The sequence below is a fragment of the Oncorhynchus tshawytscha genome, linkage group LG04, assembly GCF_018296145.1.
Source record: "Oncorhynchus tshawytscha isolate Ot180627B linkage group LG04, Otsh_v2.0, whole genome shotgun sequence".
Classification (NCBI taxonomy): domain Eukaryota; kingdom Metazoa; phylum Chordata; class Actinopteri; order Salmoniformes; family Salmonidae; genus Oncorhynchus; species Oncorhynchus tshawytscha.
Genome location: NC_056432.1, coordinates 46,467,070 through 46,491,773, shown reverse-complemented (window position 1 = coordinate 46,491,773; position 24,704 = coordinate 46,467,070). Strand labels below are relative to the sequence as shown.

General features: G+C 41.6%; 2 protein-coding genes across 6 annotated transcripts in view; one reads left to right on the top strand and one right to left on the bottom strand.

Annotated features, from left to right (window-relative positions):
- apba1a (amyloid beta (A4) precursor protein-binding, family A, member 1a) overlaps positions 1-21,384 on the top strand; it is a 61,759-nt gene extending 40,375 nt beyond the window's left edge. For 3 of the 4 annotated variants that reach the window (XM_024418277.2, XM_042320810.1, XM_042320809.1), the window contains exons 3-13: positions 2,183-2,293; positions 5,534-5,573; positions 6,206-6,351; positions 10,282-10,314; positions 11,682-11,768; positions 12,246-12,434; positions 13,471-13,650; positions 15,060-15,272; positions 15,716-15,835; positions 16,062-16,202; positions 17,158-21,384. In XM_024418277.2, coding sequence (XP_024274045.1) covers positions 2,183-2,293; positions 5,534-5,573; positions 6,206-6,351; positions 10,282-10,314; positions 11,682-11,768; positions 12,246-12,434; positions 13,471-13,650; positions 15,060-15,272; positions 15,716-15,835; positions 16,062-16,202; positions 17,158-17,229 — 1,332 coding nt within the window. In that variant the 3' untranslated portion in view covers positions 17,230-21,384. The remainder of the gene's footprint in view (positions 1-2,182; positions 2,294-5,533; positions 5,574-6,205; positions 6,352-10,281; positions 10,315-11,681; positions 11,769-12,245; positions 12,435-13,470; positions 13,651-15,059; positions 15,273-15,715; positions 15,836-16,061; positions 16,203-17,157) is intronic. The other variant, XM_024418279.2, reaches the window with a different exon arrangement.
- Positions 21,377-24,704, bottom strand: part of LOC112249541 (protein FAM189A2) — a 67,196-nt gene continuing 63,868 nt past the window's right edge. For both annotated transcript variants that reach the window (XM_042320812.1, XM_042320811.1), the window contains exon 10: positions 21,377-23,514. In XM_042320812.1, coding sequence (XP_042176746.1) covers positions 23,155-23,514 — 360 coding nt within the window. In that variant the 3' untranslated portion in view covers positions 21,377-23,154. The remainder of the gene's footprint in view (positions 23,515-24,704) is intronic.

Sequence of the window (24,704 nt, the reverse complement as noted above, 5' to 3'; positions counted from 1 at the left end):
GTAACACTCTAAGATCATATTTTATAACTTAAGCTAGTCACGTTGGCAATTGAACAGAACAAGCTTTCAATCGATGCCCACCTGATCCAGATTGCGATTTATAATGAGCCGTTTTTATGGGTTGCGTAAACAAGCAACAATAATTGTGTGATGGCGGAGATGCAGGGTTGTGTTCCAAACAAAACAACTAGAAGTGTGCTTTGCTCTAGTTCCTCAACGGTACAGCTAGGAGAGATCAAAAAACACCTTATAGTTGAAGACTCTTCTTTGACTCATAAAAGTGCATTGAAATGACTTAGGAACTGTGCACACTTTGGAGAGGAGTGTGGCCACTTGGAGACACCAGTTAGTCCTCTCACTCAAACCCTTGTAATTGTTTTGTCTTATGTTGCACCTACAGTACCCCACATTTACCACGAATATAGCAAAAAGTACAGTAAACGTAAAATGCACATTAGATCAATAGTGTAAAGTTTGGATTCAGTATTATGTCAGATGGACTGTTGTGCCTGTAACTTTAGTCTAATAATTTCCCCATAATCTCCAAACTGTTTTAATTGCTTCCATGCTTGTGCATGCATTTGCTTTTCATATTTCTTCTGTAAGAAACATTTCCATCTATCCCTATCTATATAGGCCAATTCCCACGAGTGTAAAGGGTTCAGACAGTCTCTGGCTGTCGATATCCCAGAGCTGTTTTACACGGCTATCCAGCCATGTCTTGACATTTTGATTGAGCTGTGAAGCTTTGCGTTGGTGACATCAAAGGCATGCGCTGTAGTTTTAAATTTTTTACATTTTACATGTAAGCATACTTTTTTCAATTACATAAATGCTTTCAAATTCTCAAAAAGTGATGTAAACTGATGAAGATTATTCGTAGGAAAAAAAACGTATAAAATCTCCTAATCCTGTGTTTATCACAGACCTTATTTTCTGCATTTATCCAAATACCCTCCAAGAACCCAATTAATTTCTTCACAGGCTTTGCCCAACGAGCCATGGCGGAGCCTCTGTAAACCCTCTGTAAAAGTGCCGACAAAAGACGCCATTACAATTGCTCTCAATGGTTGTTGCGGTTTAATTCGTCTGCTAAATGACTAAATATTAATGTAATTTGTCGCTTTTTTATATGGGGGTTTTGAACCCTTGGTTCCAAGTACCAGGGAAGCAGCCACTCTCCAAAACCTGGTTGAATAGTTTTAATTAGGCATCCTGCAGCTCAGGAGCACTGTGTTTAACCATTTCATTCCTGATGCTGTCAGGGCCACATGCCTTTCCAGGTTTTAAGGCTTGTATGTTTGAAAGTTCAGCTCGTGTAATTTGGTAGTCAATTGGGTTCTGGTTGTTTTTAATGAGGTTTTTCTTGGATATCTCTTTGTTTTAAAGTAAGGTCGTCTTATGATATTATTCCATAGAGACTTTCAAAATTATCTTTCCAGATGTTGCCTTGATCATTCTTCTGTTCTCCTTTTAAGCCATTCCATTACTCCCAGAACTGGTTTTCATAGTTTTCAAAATGCTTCCGTTTCTTACATCTTAGGTTTTGTTTGTATTCTTTAAATGTACCACAATATTCTTGCTGAATCTTGTGGTTGGTAATGTTTTTTATTTGATAAATATCCTTGAGTTTACACTCGGAATCTAACCATTTCTCTTTTGAGATTTTCAACTAGGATGCTTTTCCTTTTGCATAAATGTGTTTTTGTGGCAGCTATCAAAGCCAAATTTAAGTCAGGGAGGTTTGCTCTATATGTACTCGAAAGGAAATCATTGATACAGGTTGTCCAAATGTCCAAATACTGTATATGTTTATTACCCTAAGGGTCTACACAGTCAGGTTCAGAACTTGTTCTAGCATTAAAATCCCAACACGAAAGCACATTTCCATCAACTTGGAACTGGTTGGTTTCTCTTTGGAAATTATCATAAAACTGAATTTGAGTGAGAAGCATAGACTGCACATACAGTACATATAAAGGATTGTCACTAAGGACCGTGCTTTTGTTGAGTTTGAACCAAATGTGGGTGTTACCCTTATTGATTTGGTTCAGTGAAAGGTCTTGTATAAGTCTTGCTCTGTTTGATGTTTTTATGTTTGAATGATGGAAGTAAAATTAGCTTTCTCTCTCTATCTCTCTCTCTTCCTTTCTCTCTCTTCCTCTCCTCACTCTCTCTCTAGTCTCCAGGTTCAGACTCTCAGGCCTCTCCTCAGGGGGCGGAGTCTTCAATCCGGACACCCATGCTTGAAGGGAGTGAAAGCTTCGAGTCTCCACCTTTTTCCACTAAAGAGGTGTTTTTGTGTGCATGTATATGTCCATGTTATGATACTTACCAGGCATTGTGACAAATCAAAATGTCACTGCATATAGGACCGTTGCGGTGACCATATTACCGCAACACCGGCAGTCGTGTCATGAACACAGTCAAATTCCACATAAACGTTGAGTCATGGTAATCTCCTATTATGCACTCTGGACATGCTTTGGTAGTACCCAAATCACTAACAACCATCAGGTCGCTAATGGTCTGGCACTCAGAGCTCTTATTGTCCCTCTAACCACACTGAGACCAATGGGAAAATCAATGGAAAATAACATCAAACACTTATTTAAATGTTTTTATTTAACCTTTATTTAACTAGGCAAGTCAGTGAAGAACAAATTCTTATTTACAATGACAGCCTAGGAACAGTGGCTTTAACTGGCTTGTTCAGGGGCAGAATGACAGATTTTTACCTTGTCAACTTATCATCAAAATACTATCATGCTTTTAAAACCCACCATTAGGTAAAACATTTTGACCTCACTGTGATGATCAATTTGAAGAAAGAAGTTCAACAACTGAGTGGAAAACATGGTCGTTGTGGATGTTGTTTCAGAGCCGAGCACAACGAAATGTGTAGAACAACCAAATGCATATTAGAGCTTATGCATACGCATATGTCTAAATGCAGTTGAAGTCGGACGTTTACATACACTTAGGTTTGAGTCATTAAAACTCATTTTTCAACCACTCCACAAATTTCTTGTTAACAAACTATAGTTTTGGCAAATCAGTTAGGATATCTACTTTGTGCATGACATAAGTCATTTTTCCAGCAATTGTTTACAGGCAGATTATTTCACTTAAAATTCACTGTATCACAATTCCAGTCGGTCAGGAGTTTACATACACTAAGTTGACTGGGCCTTTAAACAACTTGGAAAATTCCAGAAAATGATGCCATGGCTTTAGAAGCTTCTGATAAGCTAATTGACATCATTTGAGTCAATTGGATGTGTACCTGTGGATGTATTTCAAGGCCTACCTTCAAACTCAGTGCCTCTTTGCTTGACATCATGGGAAAATCAAAAGAAATCAGACAAGACCTCAGAAAAAAATGTGTAGCCCTCCACAAGTCTGGTTCATCTTTGGGAGCAATTTTCAAACGCCTGAAGGTTCCACTTTCATCTGTACAAACAATAGTATGCAAGTATGAAAACCATGGGACCATGCAGCCGTCATACCGCTCAGGAAGGAGACGCGTTCTGTCTCCTAGAAAACGTACTTTGGTGCAAAAAGTGCAAATCAATCCCAGAACAGCAGCAAAGGACCTTGTGGAGATGCTGGAGGAAACAGGTACAAAAGTATCTATATCCACAGTAAAACAAGTCCTATATCGACATAACCTGAAAGGCCGCTCAGCAAGGAAGAAGCCGCAGCTCCTAAACCGCCATAAAACAGCCAGACTACGGTTTGCAACTGCACATGGGGACAAAGATCACACTTTTTGTCCTGTGGTCTGATGAAACAAAAATATAACTGTTTGGCCATGATGACTATCATTATGTTTGTAGGTTAAAGGGGGATGCTTGCAAGCCGAAGAACCCCATCCCAACCGCGAAGCACGGGGGTGGCAACATCATGTTGTGGGGGTGCTTTGCTGTAGGAGGGACTGGTGCACTTCACAAAATAGATGGCAACATGAGGGAGGAAAATTATGTGGATATGTTGAAGCAACATCTCAAAACATCAATCAGGAAGTTAAAGCTTGGTCGCAAATGGGTCTACCAAATGGACAATGACCCCAAGCATACTTCCACATTTGTGGCAAAATGGCTTAAGGACAACAAAGTCAAGGTATTGGAGTGGCCATCACAAAACCCTGACCTCAATCCTATAGAACATTTGTGGGCAGAACTGAAAAAGTGTGTGCGAGCAAGGCGGCCTATAAACCTGACTCAGTTACACCAGCTCTGTCAGGAGGAATGGGCCAAAATTCACCCAACTTATTGTGGGAAGCTTGTGGAAGGCTACCCAAAACGTTTGACCCAAGTTAAGCAATGTAAAGGCAATGCTACCAAATACTAATTGAGTGTATGTAAATTTCTGACCCACCGGGAATGTGATGAAAGAAATAAAAGCTTAAATAAATAATTATCCTCTATTATTCTGACATTTCATATTCTTAAAAGAAATTGGTGATCCTAACTGGCCTAAGACAGGGAATTTTTATTATGATTAAATGTCAGGAATTGTGAAAAACTGAGTTTAAAAGTATTTGGCTAAGGTGTATGTAAACTTCCAACTTCAACTGTATGAGCCCAAGTCCCCCCCAAAAAACAGAATTAAAATAATGATTGTGCTGTTATACAATACATATCCTAATAGTCTATCACATATTAGCATGGCAAAAAAACTGAGTTTTTAGTACATAACTGGTCTAGCCTATACTCTGAAATTAAACATATTCTAGTAATCACCTTAGAATGTGGACTGTATTATTATGCATACTTGATGGACTGGTTGGCTTAAATTACGCTCAAAACGTTCTATCCGTGAATATGGGAGAGAACTTATAGGCCTAGGCGATGCTGTTTGTTGTGCAGGGTGGCTTACAAAGTTAACCTACAATTATGGTGAATTTGTATTTGATTTTGAATAGCCTAGATAGCTGCAGGAACATGGTTGTCGAGCCCATGGCATAGAGAGGTTGGGCGGAATATCACCTGTCGCGCAGTGAGAGGCTGCATGCTTCTCAAACAGTGTTTGATTGCGTGAAGTTAAATGATTTTTCTTATAAACCCAGACGATTATATATGCAATCCTGTGTGAAAGCAGAGTTTTGGTGGTTGCCACTAAAAAGAAGAGGATCCTAGCTGCTACTATATTTATTTCTCAGCTGCTTTGCTATAAAGGCAGAGTAGCATACACGGCATGATTTAACTGGGGGAAAGGGGCCATTTGCTATTCGAGTGCATACGGATGCTATGTATGCGCGGATGCCGCGCATCAGCGGCTTGTACGCATAGAGGCCTGAAGATTGTAAACATGTTTATGTTAATTAACGGGTAATTACTGTGAGACTGGCAGTCATTTGCGTGACAATAAACCGGCTAACAAAATGTCATGACCGGCAACATCCCAGTGTGTCAACCAACGTTTGTCTGTCTTTCACCAGTGTCATGATAGTGCTATGACAGTGTTATAATGACCATGCCTGTGTGACCCGTCAGTAACGTGTTATCTGTCTTCTCCTCTACACCTGCAGTCCAGGAGAAGCCTGGCCTCCTTTCCTACCTATGTAGAAGGTAAGACTTGTTCCTGGTCTTTACGTCCCTCTCTGCTTTACTTCAGTGGGCCGCGTTTTGCCAGTGCAGAATATATTTGAGAAATGGTTCTCTCTAGTCAATGCTTGGGTGATTTAGCTCTGTGGGGGTATGCTGATGTGCCGGCGTACATTTAGTACCAGATCAGTATTTTTAAATGTCATTGGAGGGCTGAATGGGAGGTAAGGAAAATTAGAGACAGAGAAAGGGCCTCTAGTGCACCAGTCAAATGCTTCAGTGCGGTCTTTCTGTCTCCTATTTCTCTCTCACACATACACATATATCTATCTATCTATCTATCTCACAAACACACCCACCCACCCACACTCTTTATCCTTCCCTCTTTACTCATGCATTCTGTGTGCTTTAGCTCAGTAGGAGCATTGTGACTCTAGTCTCTCTAGCTCTGTGTGAAGCACAATGACATTCTGGTGACACATACACACACACTCTCTCTCTCTTTCTGTCTCTCACTACGATGTCCCAATCAAACCAACTGTTCTAATTTCTGCATCTTTAGAGTTGAAGCCTTCACGAACATGTTAAGATTCAAACCGTATATATATTCCATGGCAAATCATGGCATTTTAATCTTCCTACTCCTCTCCTCCCAGTCCCAGGTCCATGTGACCCAGAGGACCTGATCGATGGGATCATCTTTGCCGCGAACTACCTGGGCTCCACCCAGTTGCTGTCTGACAAGACCCCCTCCAAGAACGTGCGCATGATGCAGGCCCAGGAGGCTGTCAGCCGCATCAAGGTGAGGAGAGAGACTAATTCAAATGTTTTTCTTTGCTCGCAATGATGTGGTTGAAAATGCTGGTAGACAGTACAAATTATTTTCTTACAGAGGAACTTCTGGATAGATCTCATTTTAGTCATTTAGCAGATGCTCTTGTCCGGAGCAATTAGGTTTAAGTACCTTGCTCAAGGGCACATCCACAGAATTTTCACCAAGTCACCACGGGGATTCGAACCAGCGACCTTTCGATGGGTTACTGGCCCATCGCTCTTAACCTAGGCTACATGTCGCCCAACCTGATTCCATCCTGACCTTGCACTGGATTATGTTTTCTACCTGGTAATGGATAATATCTAATAACCTGTTTTTAATACTGTCTGATAACACACCGGTCAAAAACTGGTTGCATCAGCGTTGTTTCCACATCATTTCAACAACAAAAAATCTATCGGATGATGTTGAATCAACATGGAAAACTGATTGGATTTTCCAAAGTCATCAATGTAAGGGAATTTGTTTTTCACCCAACTTTTAACCTAAATCCAATGACTTGGTGACATTTTTTGTTGATTTCACATTGAATTCACATTAGTTGACATCTCAACCAAATGTAAATGAAAACTACATGTTGAAATGACATCTGTGCCCAATGGGAACGTACTGCTTTATAACATCTTTATCACAAGTGATCAAATCGGTATCTGTTTTGCATAGAAACAAGTTCTATGCTATGTACGAACCTGAATATGTACAAAGGTCAAGATCTCACATCAGTACATTTCTACCTATAACTGTGTCACTTCCATAGAGAATAATAGAGAACTCTAGTGCCCAAAAGCTTGTTTTAGCTTGGCCTGTGCTATTGAGGCCTTTCCCCATTTTGAAGTATTCAACTGGGTGGGAAGGCAGATCACATAATTCCATCTAGGTCATCAGAAGGGATCAGACAATTCATTATACTTGACGAAACATTCCATAACTGCATGTGGTAGTAAATTGCCAACCTTGGCTTTATATCTGTTCAAACAACACACTTCAGGTGGCTGTGTGCACCCTATGAGTTTGTTTAATTGACTACTTCAAAATGGAGATGTCCTCAATCGCGCTGCCCATGCGCTCACAGATGTCATAATGGGACAGATACAATGAAGAGTCCTCTATCATTCTCTATGGTCACTTCCCCTCACTCACTTTCTGTCACATGACCCAAGTCTTCCTGACATCTTCCTGGTTTATCAGCCTCCTGGCGCACCTCCAGCCCATAGCCCACACTGTAGTGACTCAGCATTTTACAGCCCGCCTGATCAAAATGCACTGAGCTGTAGCCCATAGCCTCTATCAGCCCATACATACTGTATACACACCCAGAGTATGTTTTCTGTTACTCCTGTTCTCATCAGACAGAGCCACCATAGCACCTCTGCATGTTCTACTATCTACCATCTAGTGGCCAAAAACAAAATTGCGGCTGGAGTCCTAAGTCGTATATTGGCCTTTCTCTTGCATTTCAAAGAAGATTGAACAAAAACATTTTTGAAAACTGATGTTTTTTCTTTGCATTATCTTTTACTAGATCTAATGTGTTATATTCTCCTACATTAATTTCACATTTCCACAAACTTCAAAGTGTTTCCTTTCAAATGGTATCGAGAATATGCATATCCTTGCGTCAGGTACTGAGCTACAGGCAGTTAGATTTGGGTATGTCATTTTAGGCAAAAAAATAAATAAAAAAGGGTCAGATTACAATTCAAGAGGTTTTAAACCCCTTTAACCCCTTTGTTATGGCAAGCCAACATAAGTTCAGGAGTAAACGTGCTGAACAAATCACATATTGCATGGACTCACTCTGTGTGCAATAATAGTGGTTAACATGATTTTTGAATGACTACCCCAATTATCTGTAAGGTCCTTCGGCTGAGTAGTGAATTTCAAGCACATATTCAACCACAAAGTCAGGGAGGTTTTCCAATGCCTCGCAAAGAAGGGCACCAATTGGTAGAAGGGTTCAAATGAAAAAAAGCAGACTGAATATCCCTTTGAGCATGTTGAAGATATTAATTACACTTTGGATGGTGTATCAATACACCCAGTCACTACAAAGATACAGTCACCCTTCCTAACTCAGTTGCCAGGGAGGAAGGAAAGAGATCAAGGATTTCACCATGAGGCCAATTGTAATTTTAAAACAGTTAGAGTTTAATGGCTGTGATAGGAGAAAACTGAGGATGGATCAACAACATTGTAGTTACTCCACAATACTGAACTAAATGACAGAGTGAAAAGAAGGAACCCTTTTCAGAATACAAATATTCCAAAATATGCATCCTGTTTGCAACAAGGCACTAAAGTAATACTGCAAAGAATGCGACAAAGAAATTAACTTATCTGAGTACCACTCTTCATATTCTCAAGCATGGTGGTGCCTGCATCATGTTATGAGTATGCTTGTCATCGGCAAGGACTAGGGAGTTTTTTTAGGATAAAAAGAAATGGAATAGAGCTAAGCACAGGCAAAGTCCTAGTGGAAAACGTGGTTCAGTCTGCTTTCAAACAGACACTGGAAAGCAAATGTACCTTTCAGCTGTACAATAACTGAAAACACAAGGCCAAATTTACACTGGAGTTGCTTACCAAGATGACATTGAGTGGACTAGTTACAGTTTTGACTTAAATTGGCTTGAAAATATATGGCAAGACTTGAAAATGGCTATGTAGCAATGATCAACAACCAACTTGACAGAGCTTGAATTTGAAAAATAATGATTGGCAAATATTGTACAATCCAGGTGTGCAAAGCTCTTAGAGACTTACCCAACAAGACTCACAGCTGTAATTACTGCCAAAGGTGTTATCCAACATGTATTGGGTTGAATACTTATCTAATCAAGATATATTAGTGTTTCAGTTTATATTAATTTTAGAATGTATTTTTTTCCACTTTGATATTGGAGTATGTCGTGTAAATCAATGCCAAAACAATTACAATTCAATCTATTTTAATTGCACTTTGTAACACAACTAAATGTGGGAAAGTCAAGGTGGTTGAATACTTTCCGAAGGCACTGTACCTATTAGTTTACTATGTATTGTAAAGACATACTCAAGATTCCAATTAAGCATGATACACTTTCACATTAATTGACCTCATTCAGTGAATTTGACAATAAATTAATGATGCAGTTTAATTTAAAAAAGTATTAGGGTGGTAATAACTGTGTCTAATCCTTTTAGTGCACTAGTGAGTCACCTGCTGGCCAAAACATAACCCACCGAACAGTAAAGTAGATATGCCATTGGGTACTTTTTTAAAGACTGGTTGACTTCAGACTGGTTGACTTCAGACTGGTTGACTTCAGACTGGTTGAATCCCAGACATTTAAATGTATGATATGTTCTAAAATGGAATGTCCCAATGGATGTAATCAATACACACACTGCCACTCAATCCCCTCCCCAGATCCATAGGCCTACTATCTATGCCCATGCTACTTCGGCCCTGCACTACTCTGACCACACACAAGCACACACACACACGCACACTGCAAACAGGATACATATTTTGCTTAAAATAGCAACAGCTGTGTTATTGTGAAATGTCAGGACTTTTTGGAGTGTCAATTCTTTTGCACCATTAGAAATCCTATTTTCCCTAACCGTTAACCTTTAACCTAACCCTAACCCCAAAACAACTAAACTTAACCCTAAACATAACCCTTTAGCTTAAAATAGCAATTTTGAACAAATTGAGGACCTGAAGAAAGTCCTGACTTTTCAAAAAAGTTGTTTCTTATCTGTTCAGGACATTAAGATGAAATGTAAGGATATTGTGTCCTGATAATGGAAAACAAGCACACACACACATACACAGCGCACCCTGCCTGAGCCCTGAGCCCTGCTTCAGTCTAACCCATTCTCCTGTATGTATGTTTGTTCCATGCCAAGCAGACGGCCCAGAAATTAGCCAAAAACAAGAAGAAGGTGCGGTACTCCTCATTGATTGGCTGTTCAGTGTTCCGTTGTGTTTTCCTGTGTCTGTCTGTGTCTATGTCCCAAATGGCACCCTATTCCCTATTTAATGCACTACTTTTGACCAGTGCCCAATAGGCTATATAGGGAATAGGGTGCCATTAGGGACTCATGCTGTGTTGTAAAGTCTCTCTCTCTCTCCTCTTTCCTTATTTTTCTACTTCTTTTACTCGCTGTATTTTCTGAATCCAGCAACAAAGTCCTCTCTGTTGATTTGCAGTCATGTTATGTATACCATTCTTAGGTTTGTCTGTCAGTTAAATCCGTCACCATTTTCTCATTCCATGTCAGACATTCTCCGATTTTATCCTCCTATAGAGTTTCTACAAGATACTGACAGGAATACATGGACACATGACATAGATGTACAACAAATAAAAGCTTTATATGAGGAGAAACTGAAATTGCTGGATGCAGAAAATGGCTGTGCAGCCATTTTTGTTATACCATGAAGTTGTGTTGTGTTTGTGATCGTAATTGAAGAGGTTTTTCCCTGGCACAAGCTTCTGTATTAGTGTGGTACTTAACTGTGGTTGTAACAATTGCAAGGCTGTTAGCACTGTGAATCCTGTGGATGGCTAACATTACACACAGCAGCGTCTCTCTTTTCCAACACAGACCGACTAAGTATTCACTGTAACCCCAAAGTTTCCCAACTCCGGTCCTGGGGACTCACAGGCATCCATCCAGGTTTTCATTTCAACCAACACTCTCATCACTGTAATACGACTTAAATGAAGTGGCCAAAAACCAATATAACTAGAGTGAAACCCAGCACAGTGGGTCCCCAGGAGGGAAGTTGAGAAACACCACAGTATAACTAATAAGACTAACCCTAGTCTCTCTGCTACCTTTGGACAGGCTATACTCGACTAACTACTGGACTAACTCTGAATATTCTGTACAAGCCAGAATTACACTGAAGGAAAACAACAACTCCACACACACACACACACACACACACACACACACACACACACACACACACACACACACACACACACACACACACACACACACACACACACACACACACACACACACACACACACACACACACACACACACACACACACACACACTACCTGTAACATTCTGAACACCTCAAAGCTTTTGATTGATTGAAAGTGCTGGTGTCTTCCTTCAGTGTTATCTCGGGTAGTTGTGGACTGTCTCTGACCTCTGTCTAGTTGTGGAATGATAATAATGGACTGTCAGCTGTACTTCTCTGATAATAGACTAGATGCTCAATTGCCCTGTTCTGTCTCTGTGTCTTTCTCTGTCACTGTATGTATCGGTCTGTGTGTGTGTCTAAGCAGGCTCCAGAAGGTGAGGCCCAGCCCATGACGGAGGTGGACCTCTTCATCTCCACCCAGAGGATTAAAGTCCTCAATGCTGACTCACAGGTACACTCTCTCTGTCTCTCATCTTCTATGTTATCCACTTCCCTGTTGACATTTCTCCTCCTCTCCTCCTGGCTCATTAATCGCAGCATGGGGCCAATCAGGGGGCCTGGCCACACTAGCCAATTACCTGTACAAGTACCCCTGGGACAATCAATATAGTGTTTCTTGAGTGTAGATTTTTTCACACGACAACTGATGGAGTTGCTTTGATAATGGTTTGGTCCTGAGTTTCTTCTTTCCGTGCCCTCCCTGTCCTGACCATAGACATAGAGAAGGGTTGAATCTGGTAGACCTGAAACGTATGGTATTGACTGTCCCCTCTGTGTCTACAGCAGACCATGATGGACCACCCCCTGACCATAACCGTATCATCACCCCTGAACCCTTGAACCCTGACCATAACCCTATCATCACACTTTAACCCCTAACCCTATCATCACCTCTTAACCCTTGACCCTATCTCTCCTCTATCTACAGGAGACTATGATGGACCACCCTCTGAGGACCATCTCCTACATCGCTGACATCGGCAACATTGTGGTTCTGATGGCAAGGCGCCGTATGCCCCGCCCAGACTCCATGGACAGCGTGGAGGCGTCAGACCCCGCCGAGGACGAGAAACAACGGCAGTACAAGATGATCTGCCACGTCTTTGAGTCCGAGGATGTGAGGATCTCACTTCACTTTTACTTTCAAACGATGTCTCATCATCTCTCCCTCCCTCCCTCCCTACTTAATCTCTGTCTTTTACTCTCTCACTCTTTCTCGTTTGTTCATTCATTTTTTGTCACTCTGTATAACTTTCTCTGTATCTTTTGTGATTACAACCCTTACTTTATATTGGTCTTTCACACACTCTCTCTCTCTCTTTGTGGTTACAACTACAACCCGTAGTCTCTCCACCGCTCTCTCTCCCTCTCTTTCTCATAATTCTTCTCTCTGTATCTGGATTCGACTAGTCCTGTTGACTGACTCTCAACATTATAGCATTTTAATGTTGCATTAATGAATCATAATCAAGTCTCCACGCCCTCCCTTATCATCTAATGGTTCATTTCACTTGACAGAGTTGTTTTTGGGACCCCTGGTGTAACTGGGTTCACACACACACACACACACACACACACAGACACACACAGACACACACACACACACACACACACACACACACACACACACACACACACACACACACACACACACACACACACACACACACACACACACACACACACACACACACACACAGACACACACACACACACACACACACACACACACACACACACATATGAACACACACACATACGAACAGACACACACACATGCCAGTGATGACACACATTCCAGTAAATGTAAACAGAACAAACCAATCAGGACAGAAGTATTTCATATTGATGAGATGAATGTTTCATCTCTCTGAGTCACACTATGTCTTCTGAAGTTGATCTCAAATCACTGGAGTACAGAGAAAGGAAAGGTCGGCCAGAAGACATAGTGTGACTCAGAGAGATGAAACATTCATCTCATCAATATGAAACACTTCTGTCCTGATTGGTTTGTTCTGTTTAAAGCCCCTTACGCAGTCTTTTTGATTGGATTTTAAATCATCACTGTATGTCTAACAAATCACTGTGTCACAGTTTATTTCCCTCCCTCTCCTCTGTCCCTTGCCTCCCTCTCTCCCACTCTCCCTCTCCAGGCCCAGCTGATTGCCCAGTCTATAGGCCAGGCCTTCAGTGTGGCGTACCAGGAGTTCCTGCGGGCTAACGGCATCAACCCAGAGGACCTGAGTCAGAAGGAGTACAGTGACCTGCTCAACACTCAGGACATGTACAACGATGACCTCATACACTTCTCCAAGTCTGAGAACTGCAAAGACGTGAGTCTGTTGTAGAATGATGAACAGTACCCGTCATGCTCTGTATTCTGTACCTGGTTTCATCTTACTGAAGGCGTTCGTAAAGCTAATGCTACGGTGTATTAATACATCTGTTCCACTTCTACAAGTCCGAGAACGACCGTGGTTTTACGAATGAAGAGCGGAATTCTTACTGTCTCCAGTCAGCAGCACCACTGAATCATTTTTAACCTTGAAACCACCCATGTCCAGTCTTGGCCACGGCAGGCAGTGATTGGTTCTAGACCATGGCACGGAGTAAGAACTCAAGTTCGAAATGAAGCAAAGCAGCAAAGATGTGAGTCTCTCAGACACTGGGATCTCCCAGGCAGGCCTCTGGAGAATTGGTCAATTGATTTTACCAGTTAAAAAAACACAGTACATTTTTTAAAAACGCGATAGTGATATATCACAAAAAGTCTGAGACTTATTTCCCCTAAAAGAAAAGTGGTCCTCTTTGATGGAGATTGAAAAGGCTCTCTAGTAGTCGGTGTCAGATGATGGGAAGGGAGTTGAGGCAGTGGGCTGGAAATGCAGTATAGCTTGAGTGGAGGGGGCATCGATGGTACAGTCAAAAAGAAGCAAAGACTCTTAGTCAGTGCACCACACCTGCTCCTCCGACGTTCAGTTCCTCCACAGGAGCGGCTCCTCCACAGGTACAGGTCCTCCATTGCCGAAAATGTGGCACCCCACTTGGGTGGAGGGCATGGAGACTTGATTATGATTCATCTTTTAATGCGTCATTAAAATAACAAATATAAAGCCACCACACATTGATACTGGTTAGGAACAGTCCCTTTGCCTTCTCTGCCATCCCTGGAAACTGCAAGCAGTTGTCAATCCCAGCAAATGAAGCAAAAAAGCCAGTGCTGCATTATTTAAATCGAAATAGTGTAACTATCAAGCCAAACAAATATACTTTAAAAAAAATCTGTCCTGCAACTGTGAGGCAAGACAACCAAATGTAAGTGAAACACAGAGCAATGAAAACCTCCACAAATAAATTTAAAGAATACATAAAAAACACAGAACAAGGTGCCATGGCAACCACGGAAGTACAACGTAGTTAAACAAAACATTTGTTATTAAGCCAAAAGTAGTGAACTATGGCTGGGTTGACACAGGCAGCTCAATTATGATAGTTTGCCCAATTGCTGACAAAAGAGCTGATCTGATTGGCCAATAAAACAATTTTAGCAACAAAAAAAAAGATCCGAATTGGGCTGCCTGTGTAAACGCAGCCTATGTAGAGAGAAGGGTTTGCTCTTTATTTGGGGTGTAGACCAGGTTACTGTAAAAGCATTTTGTGGCAACTGCTGATGTAAAAAAAGGCTTTATAAATACATTGAGATCAACCGATTGATTGATTGACTGATTGTGGTTCTCCACAGATTTACATCGAGAAGCAGAAAGGTGAGATTCTGGGCGTGGTCATTGTGGAGAGTGGGTGGGGCTCCATCCTGCCCACAGTCATCATCGCCAACATGATGCATGCTGGTCCGTCGGAGAAGTCAGGCCGTCTTAATATCGGAGACCAGATTATGTCTATCAATGGGACCAGTCTGGTGGGGCTACCCCTGTCCACCTGCCAGACCATAATTAAGGTAACACACACTCTCTCCTCTCTCTCTCTCCTTTTCCCTCCCTCCCTCCCTTTCTCATCTTCAATCAGTCTGGTGGGGCTACCCCTGTCCACCTACCAGTCCATCATCAAGGTAACACACACACTCTCTCCTCCCTCTCTTTCTCTCTCCTTCCATTAGTCTGGTAGGCCTGCCCCTGTCTGCCAGAGTGTCATCAAGGTACTGGAGGACAGGATATCTCTTTCTCTTCTAACTCTCCTTCCTTTATTTCTCATCTATCTCTGCATCCTCTTTCTTTCCTCGCTATCTCTGTATCCTCTCCTCTTACAATGACGTGTTCTCTTTTATGTGAGAACGGGAATGACGAGGACAGTGCAGTACAAACAGCCAACATCTATACTTGTCACCTACCAATTATCTTATTAAACTAGTTTAATTCATTCTCCACTTCTCTTCTCTCTCAGGGTCTGAAGAACCAGTCTCGTATCAAGCTGAACATCGTCAGGTGTCCTCCTGTTACCACGGTACTCATCAGACGACCTGACCTCAGATACCAGCTGGGCTTCAGCGTACAGAACGGCATTGTGGGTATCAGGGAGACCATGTGTTGTGTGATATCATGAGCCCCAAACTTTCTCGGCATTTGACTTTGTCCTCTTTGCTTTGTGATAATAACCTTCTGTTTGTGTATGATAGTGGTGACTCTTGAAGTGATGGGCTCATGCTTTTGCGGAAACTGAATATAACAGACGTTAAGCCGATTGGCTGAATGTAACTGTCTTTTTTGGACCTTCCCCTGCACACCCACAGATCTGCAGCCTTATGCGAGGGGGCATCGCTGAGAGGGGAGGAGTCAGGGTCGGCCACCGCATCATCGAGATCAATGGCCAGAGCGTGGTGGCCACGCCCCACGAAAAGATCGTCCACATCCTGTCCAACGCTGTGGGAGAGGTGAGGTCAGAGGGAAAAGGTCATTCTGAGCCTGTAAAAGCATTTCAGTTTTGGTGCTGGACAGTTTCAGTTTTGGTGCTCAGGGTAGTCTCGCATAGCCATACCTCCAAAACAGTGGAGGCTGCTGAGGAGAGGATAGCTCATAATAATGGCTGGAACAGAGGGAATAAAATGGAATCAAACACATGGAAAACACGTTTGATGTTGTTGATACCTTTCCCCGTATTCCGCTCCTGCCATTACCATGTGCCTGTCCTCCCTAATTAAGGTTCCACCAATCTCCTGTGCTCCAAAATCATGTCACGCTTCCTTTGGTGGTCTGGAGAATTTGGTATTAGCCGAAATGGTTAGAATGGTTCGCAGGATTCCAGCAGCTACTTCTTCATTGGATGTTACATTTCAAGAACTTTCCCCACATGCCCCTAAATGGGCGCTGCAGCTTTGTTATGTTTGTCGCTGTTTTCAGACCAGGTAAGATACATTTTGTAGAGTTGTTGCTAGTTTGCAACATTGGTGAAAATGGAAGAAAACTTGGAGTAAAAACTGAATTATGGTTTGCCAGAAGTGTGCTCTACACACAAAATCGAGTCGATGAAACTTCTCTGCTTGAAAACTCTACAACAAAAAAAGAGACGTTATGAGTGGGCACCTGTGGAGCTCTGCCCAAGCAAGGCATTTCATTCGTTTGACGTGTTGTTAGGCATCTTTGTTTTCTGCCATTGATTTCCCCAGGCTTTCTGTATAGGGAAGCCTGGTTCTCGACAAGGCTACGGGTAGGTTTGTCTAGGGTTAGGGTTTGAGGCTAGGGTTAGACTTGAGCTGGCATGTGGACATGAAGCTAGGGTTGGGGTTAAGGCTATGGTTGTGTAGTTACTGTATATCCATGATCAGCGTGACTCTCATTCTTCGGCTCTCTGACTTTCTTCGTCTTTCGTTCTCTCGCTCTCTTCCACAGATCCACATGAAGACGATGCCAGCTGCCATGTACCGCCTGCTAACTGCCCAGGAGCAACCTGTTTACATCTAGTGATGACCTCCCTCTCCTACCCGACATCCGATCTCACCCCCAGATGACCTCACTCCCTGACCCCCAGCATCACTGCACCCTCTATGTGTGAGCAACTCCTCCCCCTCCCTCAAGCCCCAGATCACCATTGGAGACTGAAGCTTCTTAATCATAACGAATGGACATATCACATGCTCTGGATGACTATTTTATCTGATTGTTTTGCTGTGGAGAGTAGAGTTTGGCTGAAAAAGACAGCTTGTTCAAGCCCCTCCCATACTGAGGGTTGCTTCCTGAGCTTCGCACTGACCTTCCCTTCTTTCCCATGTTTCTTTCTCTCCCTCTCTCTGTTTCTCTCTCTATCCCTCTCCCTCTCACTTTCTATCGGTCTACCTCCCTTCTCTATCCCTCTCCCTTTCTCTCACCGGCTGCACTCGTCTGATGTAATGTTGAATACTTCTGTGTTCTCCCACAACACAAACAAAAAGAGAGGGAGTGTGAAACTTGCTGATAAACAAGTGTTACTACTCTGAACAACAAGCCCCTATCATTCCTCGTCATAACATTCAATGCCTTCCGTCTAACGTTAATGAATGTCCAAGCAGGGAGGACTTTTCCTGACTGTGGAAGTCCTCCAGGAAAGACAAAGAAAACCAAACGTTCCCATCCCATTTAAAAAAAAAAATGTATGTTGTTTTTAAGGCTGAGATTTGGGCTGATATAACAAGCATTCCAAGTTTCTCCACGCGCGTCTGTTTTAAGTCAGGCCTCGTCAAGGGAAGGCTACACTACATAGACCAAATGATTTAAAACCTTCCAAAGGAATTCACATTCCCTTCTGAAACAACATGCAGTCCAGGAAAATCAGTTCTACAAGGCTGGAGGACAGCCTTGTAAGACAGTGTTTAAGACAGAAGCCAGCCCTGAAATGGGAGCTTTTGAAAGTAAACATGTAATTCTACCTATTGCCAGGACAACAAAATAACACTGGTCTCGTTCTCACATGGAATTAGCATTAATAGCAAAAGCGCTCTCCATCCTCATCTTTCCCTTCAGCATCATCTTGAAGTGAAAACTATGATTAGGTGACAACAGAACTCACAACCACTATTACGTAAATGTAAAAAAAAAAAACACTTGCTAATATTTTTTCAAAATCGGTTCGGCTAATCACATACTATTTCCACTCTGGGAAGAGGGGACTCTGCATCATCACACCACCATATGTCTTAAGGGTTTACAGTCACTCAGAGACCAGAGCTTAAAGTAAATGCCCAGTGTTTCTAGATTTCTATGAAATATGACCAATAATTACAATATGAGTGGTTTTTGTTAAAAAAAATGGTAATTGGTATGTTAAAAAGTAGCTTTTCTGTGTTGGAATGGTGTGGGTGTACCCCAACAACAGAATAGTGTGGCCGTATACCGGTCATTAAAAATATTCACGCAAGTAGACCGCTGATTGACCAGCTCAGCCTCCTCTAGACAGCTGATTGACCAGCTCATCCTCCTCAGGGTGATACGTCTATGAGAAAATAGCAAGTATTTTTGAAAAGGTTTGTTTGAGATACAAGTTTGAGGTGGGGTTTTTGAAGTGTTTTTTTCCCCCACAATTTATGTTTTAGTCACATACAAGTCAACAACATTATTTGGATATGAGTTAACAGCATATGAACTTTTAAAGTGAGACTGGGCAGTTACTTTAAGCCATACGTTACATTTCACATAGGGTGTATCCCAAATGGCACCCTATTCCCTATTGTGCACTACTTTTAAGCAGGGCCCATAGGGCCTGGGTTGAAAGTAGTGCACTATGTAGGGGATAGGGTGCCATTCGGGACGCCTCCACAAAGGTTCTGTACTATAGGCTCTGGTGGTGGAATACAGTAGAAGCTAAAACTGTTCAGATCCATCTTAGGCTGAGGAGAGATAGCAGAGGTCAACCAGATGTGTATAGAATACCTCAGACTTTGGCACCAAATTGAGGTTCAGGATTTAATATTTATTTTGCGATCAGGACAGTTGGATTAGATTGTATTACAGTACAACCTTAAAAACAACCTGCAATGAAATTATTTTATATTTTCATTACCAAGGATTTTACATTCCTCTGTCTTATTTAATATTTTAAAAAATGTCTTGAATATAATCTGCAATATTTTTGCCAGACTATACTGTAATTCTGTTTATAGGTAATTATATTGCATTGCATTTGGATCTCAATCTTTATACTTGAAGGATGCTTATCATAGTACAAGAAATGGGTCATTAGTTTGTTATTTAAAAAACATGATTTATTCTTTTATTTTTAGATTTTATTTTGTTATCTCGCAAATGTGATGAAATGAAAGTACTGAAATGAGTCAACATATCATCTCCCTGGTGTACATGATTCACAAGTCCTCAAATGTATCTCTGTTGCATAAAGTGGATAGATGTTCCCCTCCTGTTTATGTTCGGCCCTGCTGCCTTTCTGACTATAAGTGATTAATGAGGCTACAGTGTTTTGAGACTAGGAGCTCGATTCAATCCTTATCGGTGAATAGCAACTTGACATTTAAAGGTAATTTCTGATTTAGCCAACATATGCAGCATTTACCGTGAATTCAGTCTCCGCGAACGCAGGAATAGTGCCTTTACATTTCAATCGCGCTATAGCGCCGAACTTCGGCGATACGGATTGGGTCAAGCCCTAGTAACTAAAGCAAGATGCGACGACTTACCACTGGTAATGAACACGTCAACCACAATGGAAGCATTATGTTGTAGTAGTAAATTGATGAGCAGATGCTCTGATTATGGCCTTGCTCTAGGAGTGTCAGCTAATACAGATGATGGATTGACAATGGGAAGAAATGCCTAATGTTGATGTTATGATTCCTCCTCTATAACCACATATCCTCCCTTTCATTGATCTGTCTGGCCTGCCGTATACATTTCAAAACCTATTTTCTTCACAAAAATAAATAAGACTCTTCTCACTCTAGCTCTACTCTGGGTCTGTAGCTTACTTAAGAATCAGATCTAGTTATTTTAGAATGTTTTAAAATGTCATTCAGAAATGTCTAGAACTCTAGACAATTTCTGCCCAGACAGCCTCTCCCTCACTTCCTGTCTCCTGTGTCACTTCCCGCTTGAGACATGCCTCCTCTGGATTCGTGTTTACAAACCGTCAAGGGACAGTTTCCGGGTTGGGGAGTGGACACACATTATGACGTGTGGAGGGACACATTCTGTTGCGACACCTCCGCTACACTGACTTGTGGAGGGGACACATTATTATGACGCTACACCTCTTGCGAGTTGCTGCTGGAGCACCCTGCCACCTGAGCTTGTGTGCCAAATGTTGACCCTTCCCCTCTGCCCTACTCTCCCCTCTAAACTATTGATTGTTCCAAATGTCTATTCTATCTCATCCCTAAATCAAATGTTGGCCTTATTTATTACTGTACTTATGACATGGAACTACTAAATGATACTGAAAAAGTAGTTCCTGTACGGTTGACCACATGATGTTCTAGCATGGTTTATCTATGGAGTCACCGGTTGGTCGGTAATATGCTGTATCATTCCTGCTTCTAGTGTGTGTGGTGTGTAATGACAACTTCTTTACTCCATGTTCAACCAAAACCAGCTGGACTACATAATATATACATAAATATATATATAAAGGTATATATACTTCTAATGGTTATTTGTGTGTTTGGATTGACCATATAAGCAAGCTTCAATGGATAACAAGTAACGTGAAAAGAGAATTCAGACTGATGGCAAGGACCCTTAATGTGACTCGGAAAGAAGGGGTTTCATATGAACTAGAGATGGAGTTGATTTGTGTGAAAAGACATAACTGTACATATTTGACGAGCGCACAAGGTCACAAACACAGGGGCGTAATTACTGTAGACCTCCCACGCAAAAAAGTTGTACTTTGTAAAGAGATGGTAGCAAACATACACTTGAGTAGATGTTGACTGAGAGGTGGGATAACTAGTGTTTATAATGCACTGTTTTGAATGTAATTAATCTATAAAAAAACACTTTCTGTAAAGCAATGGCAATGTTTATTTATTTGCTAGCTTTTCTGTGATGTTACAGTTATTGAACTACATTACCTTACCAGAACTGGAATGTTTGTAACAGTATTTACAACAATAAACTACTTGCAAAAGGACAGTACTGTTGTCACTTTCTTTTTTAAAGAGTGCGGCAGTCCTTTTGTTTTCTTTATTGAAGAGGTACTACAGCGTGGAAGATGGGGAAGCGTGAGTTAAAGGGCAGTGGGCCAGATTCGACCCCATGCCGACTGGCATACATGTGTGTGCCGGGGTCAGCGGCTGTAACCACACAGACCACTTTTCGTTGCCTTTAAAGGCCAGGATTCAATCCAAGGCGTGTTATAGAGCAATGCACTGGACAGCCGACAATGTGCCTTTTAAAGGTAATTAAGCTTGGAAACATCCGCAGCATTTACCATGAATGGCATCTCTGCTAACGTTAGGGACATTGCCTTTAAAAGGCACATTGTCGCTGTCCTGTGCACTGCTCTATAATGCGCATTGGGTTGAATCCCAGTCTAAAGGATGCAGTTTGATTTAATGAATTGAAGCTAAATTTAGCATCCCAAGACTAAACACGCATTGCATGACCAGTGTAATTCATTTTGAACATTTCAAATGTACATGATTTGGAACATTACAGGCAGAAGGGGTAGAACTGAATTTTCCTGGGTAGATAGTGAAGTGTAGAGAGAGACTCTTCCTTCCATAGATTCTCACATGCAGTTATCCTTCCAGTTAGGCCTAAATTCACGCGCGATTGACATTTGAAGGTAATTTTCAATTGAGCAGACATATATAGCGTTTACCGCAAATGTGGAAACATTTCCTTTGAAAGATGCAGATTGGATTGAATCTAGCTCTTATTGTTCAGTGCAAAATTGCTGTCTAGCAGGGTCGTGCACAGAGTGAAGAAAAAAAAAGACTTTCAATCTCAAAATTCATTCAACATTTTTTTTTTGCATAAGCCTATTTATTTCTGCAACAACACACTCATCAGAAAAATACATGATTTACTACGGGAAAATAGGGTGAGGATACAGCTGATCATTGTTGATGATTGACGTTAAACTGCTAGTTAGCTACCTTGATTTATTTTTTTACTGATTGTGATCAATAAATGCTCTTAAATTATTAAATAACTTCATAATAGAATATGCACAATCGTCTAACTCATGATCCAGTATATGGCTGGCTAGTGACATGTGTGGATATGTTAGTATATGGTGGTTAGGTACAGACTACCTGTGTTGCTGCTGCACGTATCAGCCAACCAGACCGAGTACTGATGATTATGTAAAATCAAGTGGCAGGGCAGACTGGGAAACAGGCACAACCCGGGCGTGCCCAAGCTCCGCACAAGGCAGACCAACATGCGCAATCAACAGACGGGGTAGGGGTGGCGAACTTAACGATGACCTGCGGGCAGTGGGTTCAGAACAACAACGTCAAAAATGGTATTCAAAAAAACAAGTATACCGCCACCCAAAATGGGACTTGGCGAGTGGGAGGGCAAAGGGGCAGGTGCTGTCTAGCCATATGTTCAGTGCCAATCATTTTAGAACAGGTTGTATAGCAAAGAATAGTTCATGGGAAATATTCTCTCACGATGCAAACATCTGTACTGAACACTTCAACAATATTAGCACAGCACAAATAAAAAATAAAAAACACATACAGACACTCTCATACACAACCACACACTCCCATGCAGCCTTCCCAAAGGCTAATCCTTGCAGTCTGTGGGACTTTTCTCCACTAGCTTTAGCAGTGGCAGTCCCAAACCTCACCACTAGTAGGAGCACTTCACAATGGGCTGTTTTCCCCCAGTGGAGCATACGATTATTTCTTCGCTAGGGAGGTTTTGAGATGGGATAACAGAGTTCCATCAGAGCACAGTTTCCCTGAACACCCCTATGAGACTGTGGGGGCGCTCACGATGATCCAGGTGTGACCCTGCCCGTGACATTGACCTAGAACCCACCCTAGAACCCGCTCTAGACCCAGCTCTAGACCAGGACCTGGAGCCAGAGCCACCACCCTGCCTGTCCTCTAGCGGCTGCTTTTCCGCCCAGGTGAAGGTGCTGAGGTCCCCACAGCTCCCGAGGTGCAGCAGCCAGGGTCTCTTCCGGAGGGGCTGGGGCAGGGTCTGGGAGGAACAGTTCAACAGAGGGGCAATGGGTCTGGAGCGGGGCCTGGGGAGGGAGAGGGGCTGGAGGATAGCTGCTCTCTCTGATACTGTGATCACCTGGAGAGGAGGATATAATGGTCCAGTTTAAAGGGATAGTTCACACAAAAATTCACACAAATGTATCTCTTCTTATCTCCTCTTTCTCACCGACTCATCCTTCTCACCCCCTTCTTCCTCCGTCCTCCACTCCTCTACCTGTTCTATATACCTTCTATCTGTTCTATGCAGACCTGGGCAGAAAATAGTTGTATTTTGTAGTTTATTTGAAAATACCAACTTTTCAAATACTTTAAATAGTCGAATATAGTTTATATAGAGTTTAAACTAAAAGGCAACTATTTTCTTTGATATTCATACATATTCATACAGAAAACCAAATCATCTTTGAAAGTATTTTGAAAATCAAAAGCTACAACAGTGAGCTGAATTTGTCTAAATATATTATCATTAGTACATGGTTTGGAGGGCTCTCATATATTAATTTTATTATAGCATATAGCCTACAATTAAATACATGAGGGACATGGAATCAACTCAACATTAGAGTAAACCACTTTTGCTGCTTCAAAATGACTAACACATATATTTTCATAATGAGTTAGACACTTAATAGAGTAACACTTGACATCAAGTTCTTATATATACTAACTTTGTGATTATTACAATAGCAACATTGTTGTCACATATGACTTTGGAAATTGCTTTATAATTGCATAATAATGGAGTTATTACGTAAGTGGAATAAGGAACAGTCACTATTCCTCTCAGCTCATTATGCAAATAAAATGCAAAAGTATTATGTAACAACATGCTAATAACATGTTGCTCCAAAAGTAATTACAGCTTTATTACACAGGCACAGGAACAGTTTAATGTTAAGCGTTACTGAGAACACTAACAGTAACAAAATATGGCTAAGTGTCGAAAGGAAACAAAATATTCCATATAACAAATATCAACTACAGCCAAGGTAGGGGGGGAAATGTGTTAGTTTGTATTCTGAGTAAACTATCCCTTTAACTATGTTATAGTGTGTTTGAAATAAGATGATGGACAAAAAGGTTAGAAGTTGATTTAGCTCAGAATTCAACTTGCTTATTTGCAATGTTTTCAAATGGCTTTTGTATTTTCGGGTATTATTAAGTGAATTGCAGCCTTTTACCTTTTCAGTTGAAAGAGTCATACAGTAGTTGAGCATCACAACGTATTTATACTTATCTTAGCAAAATATAATTGGTTAATTCAGC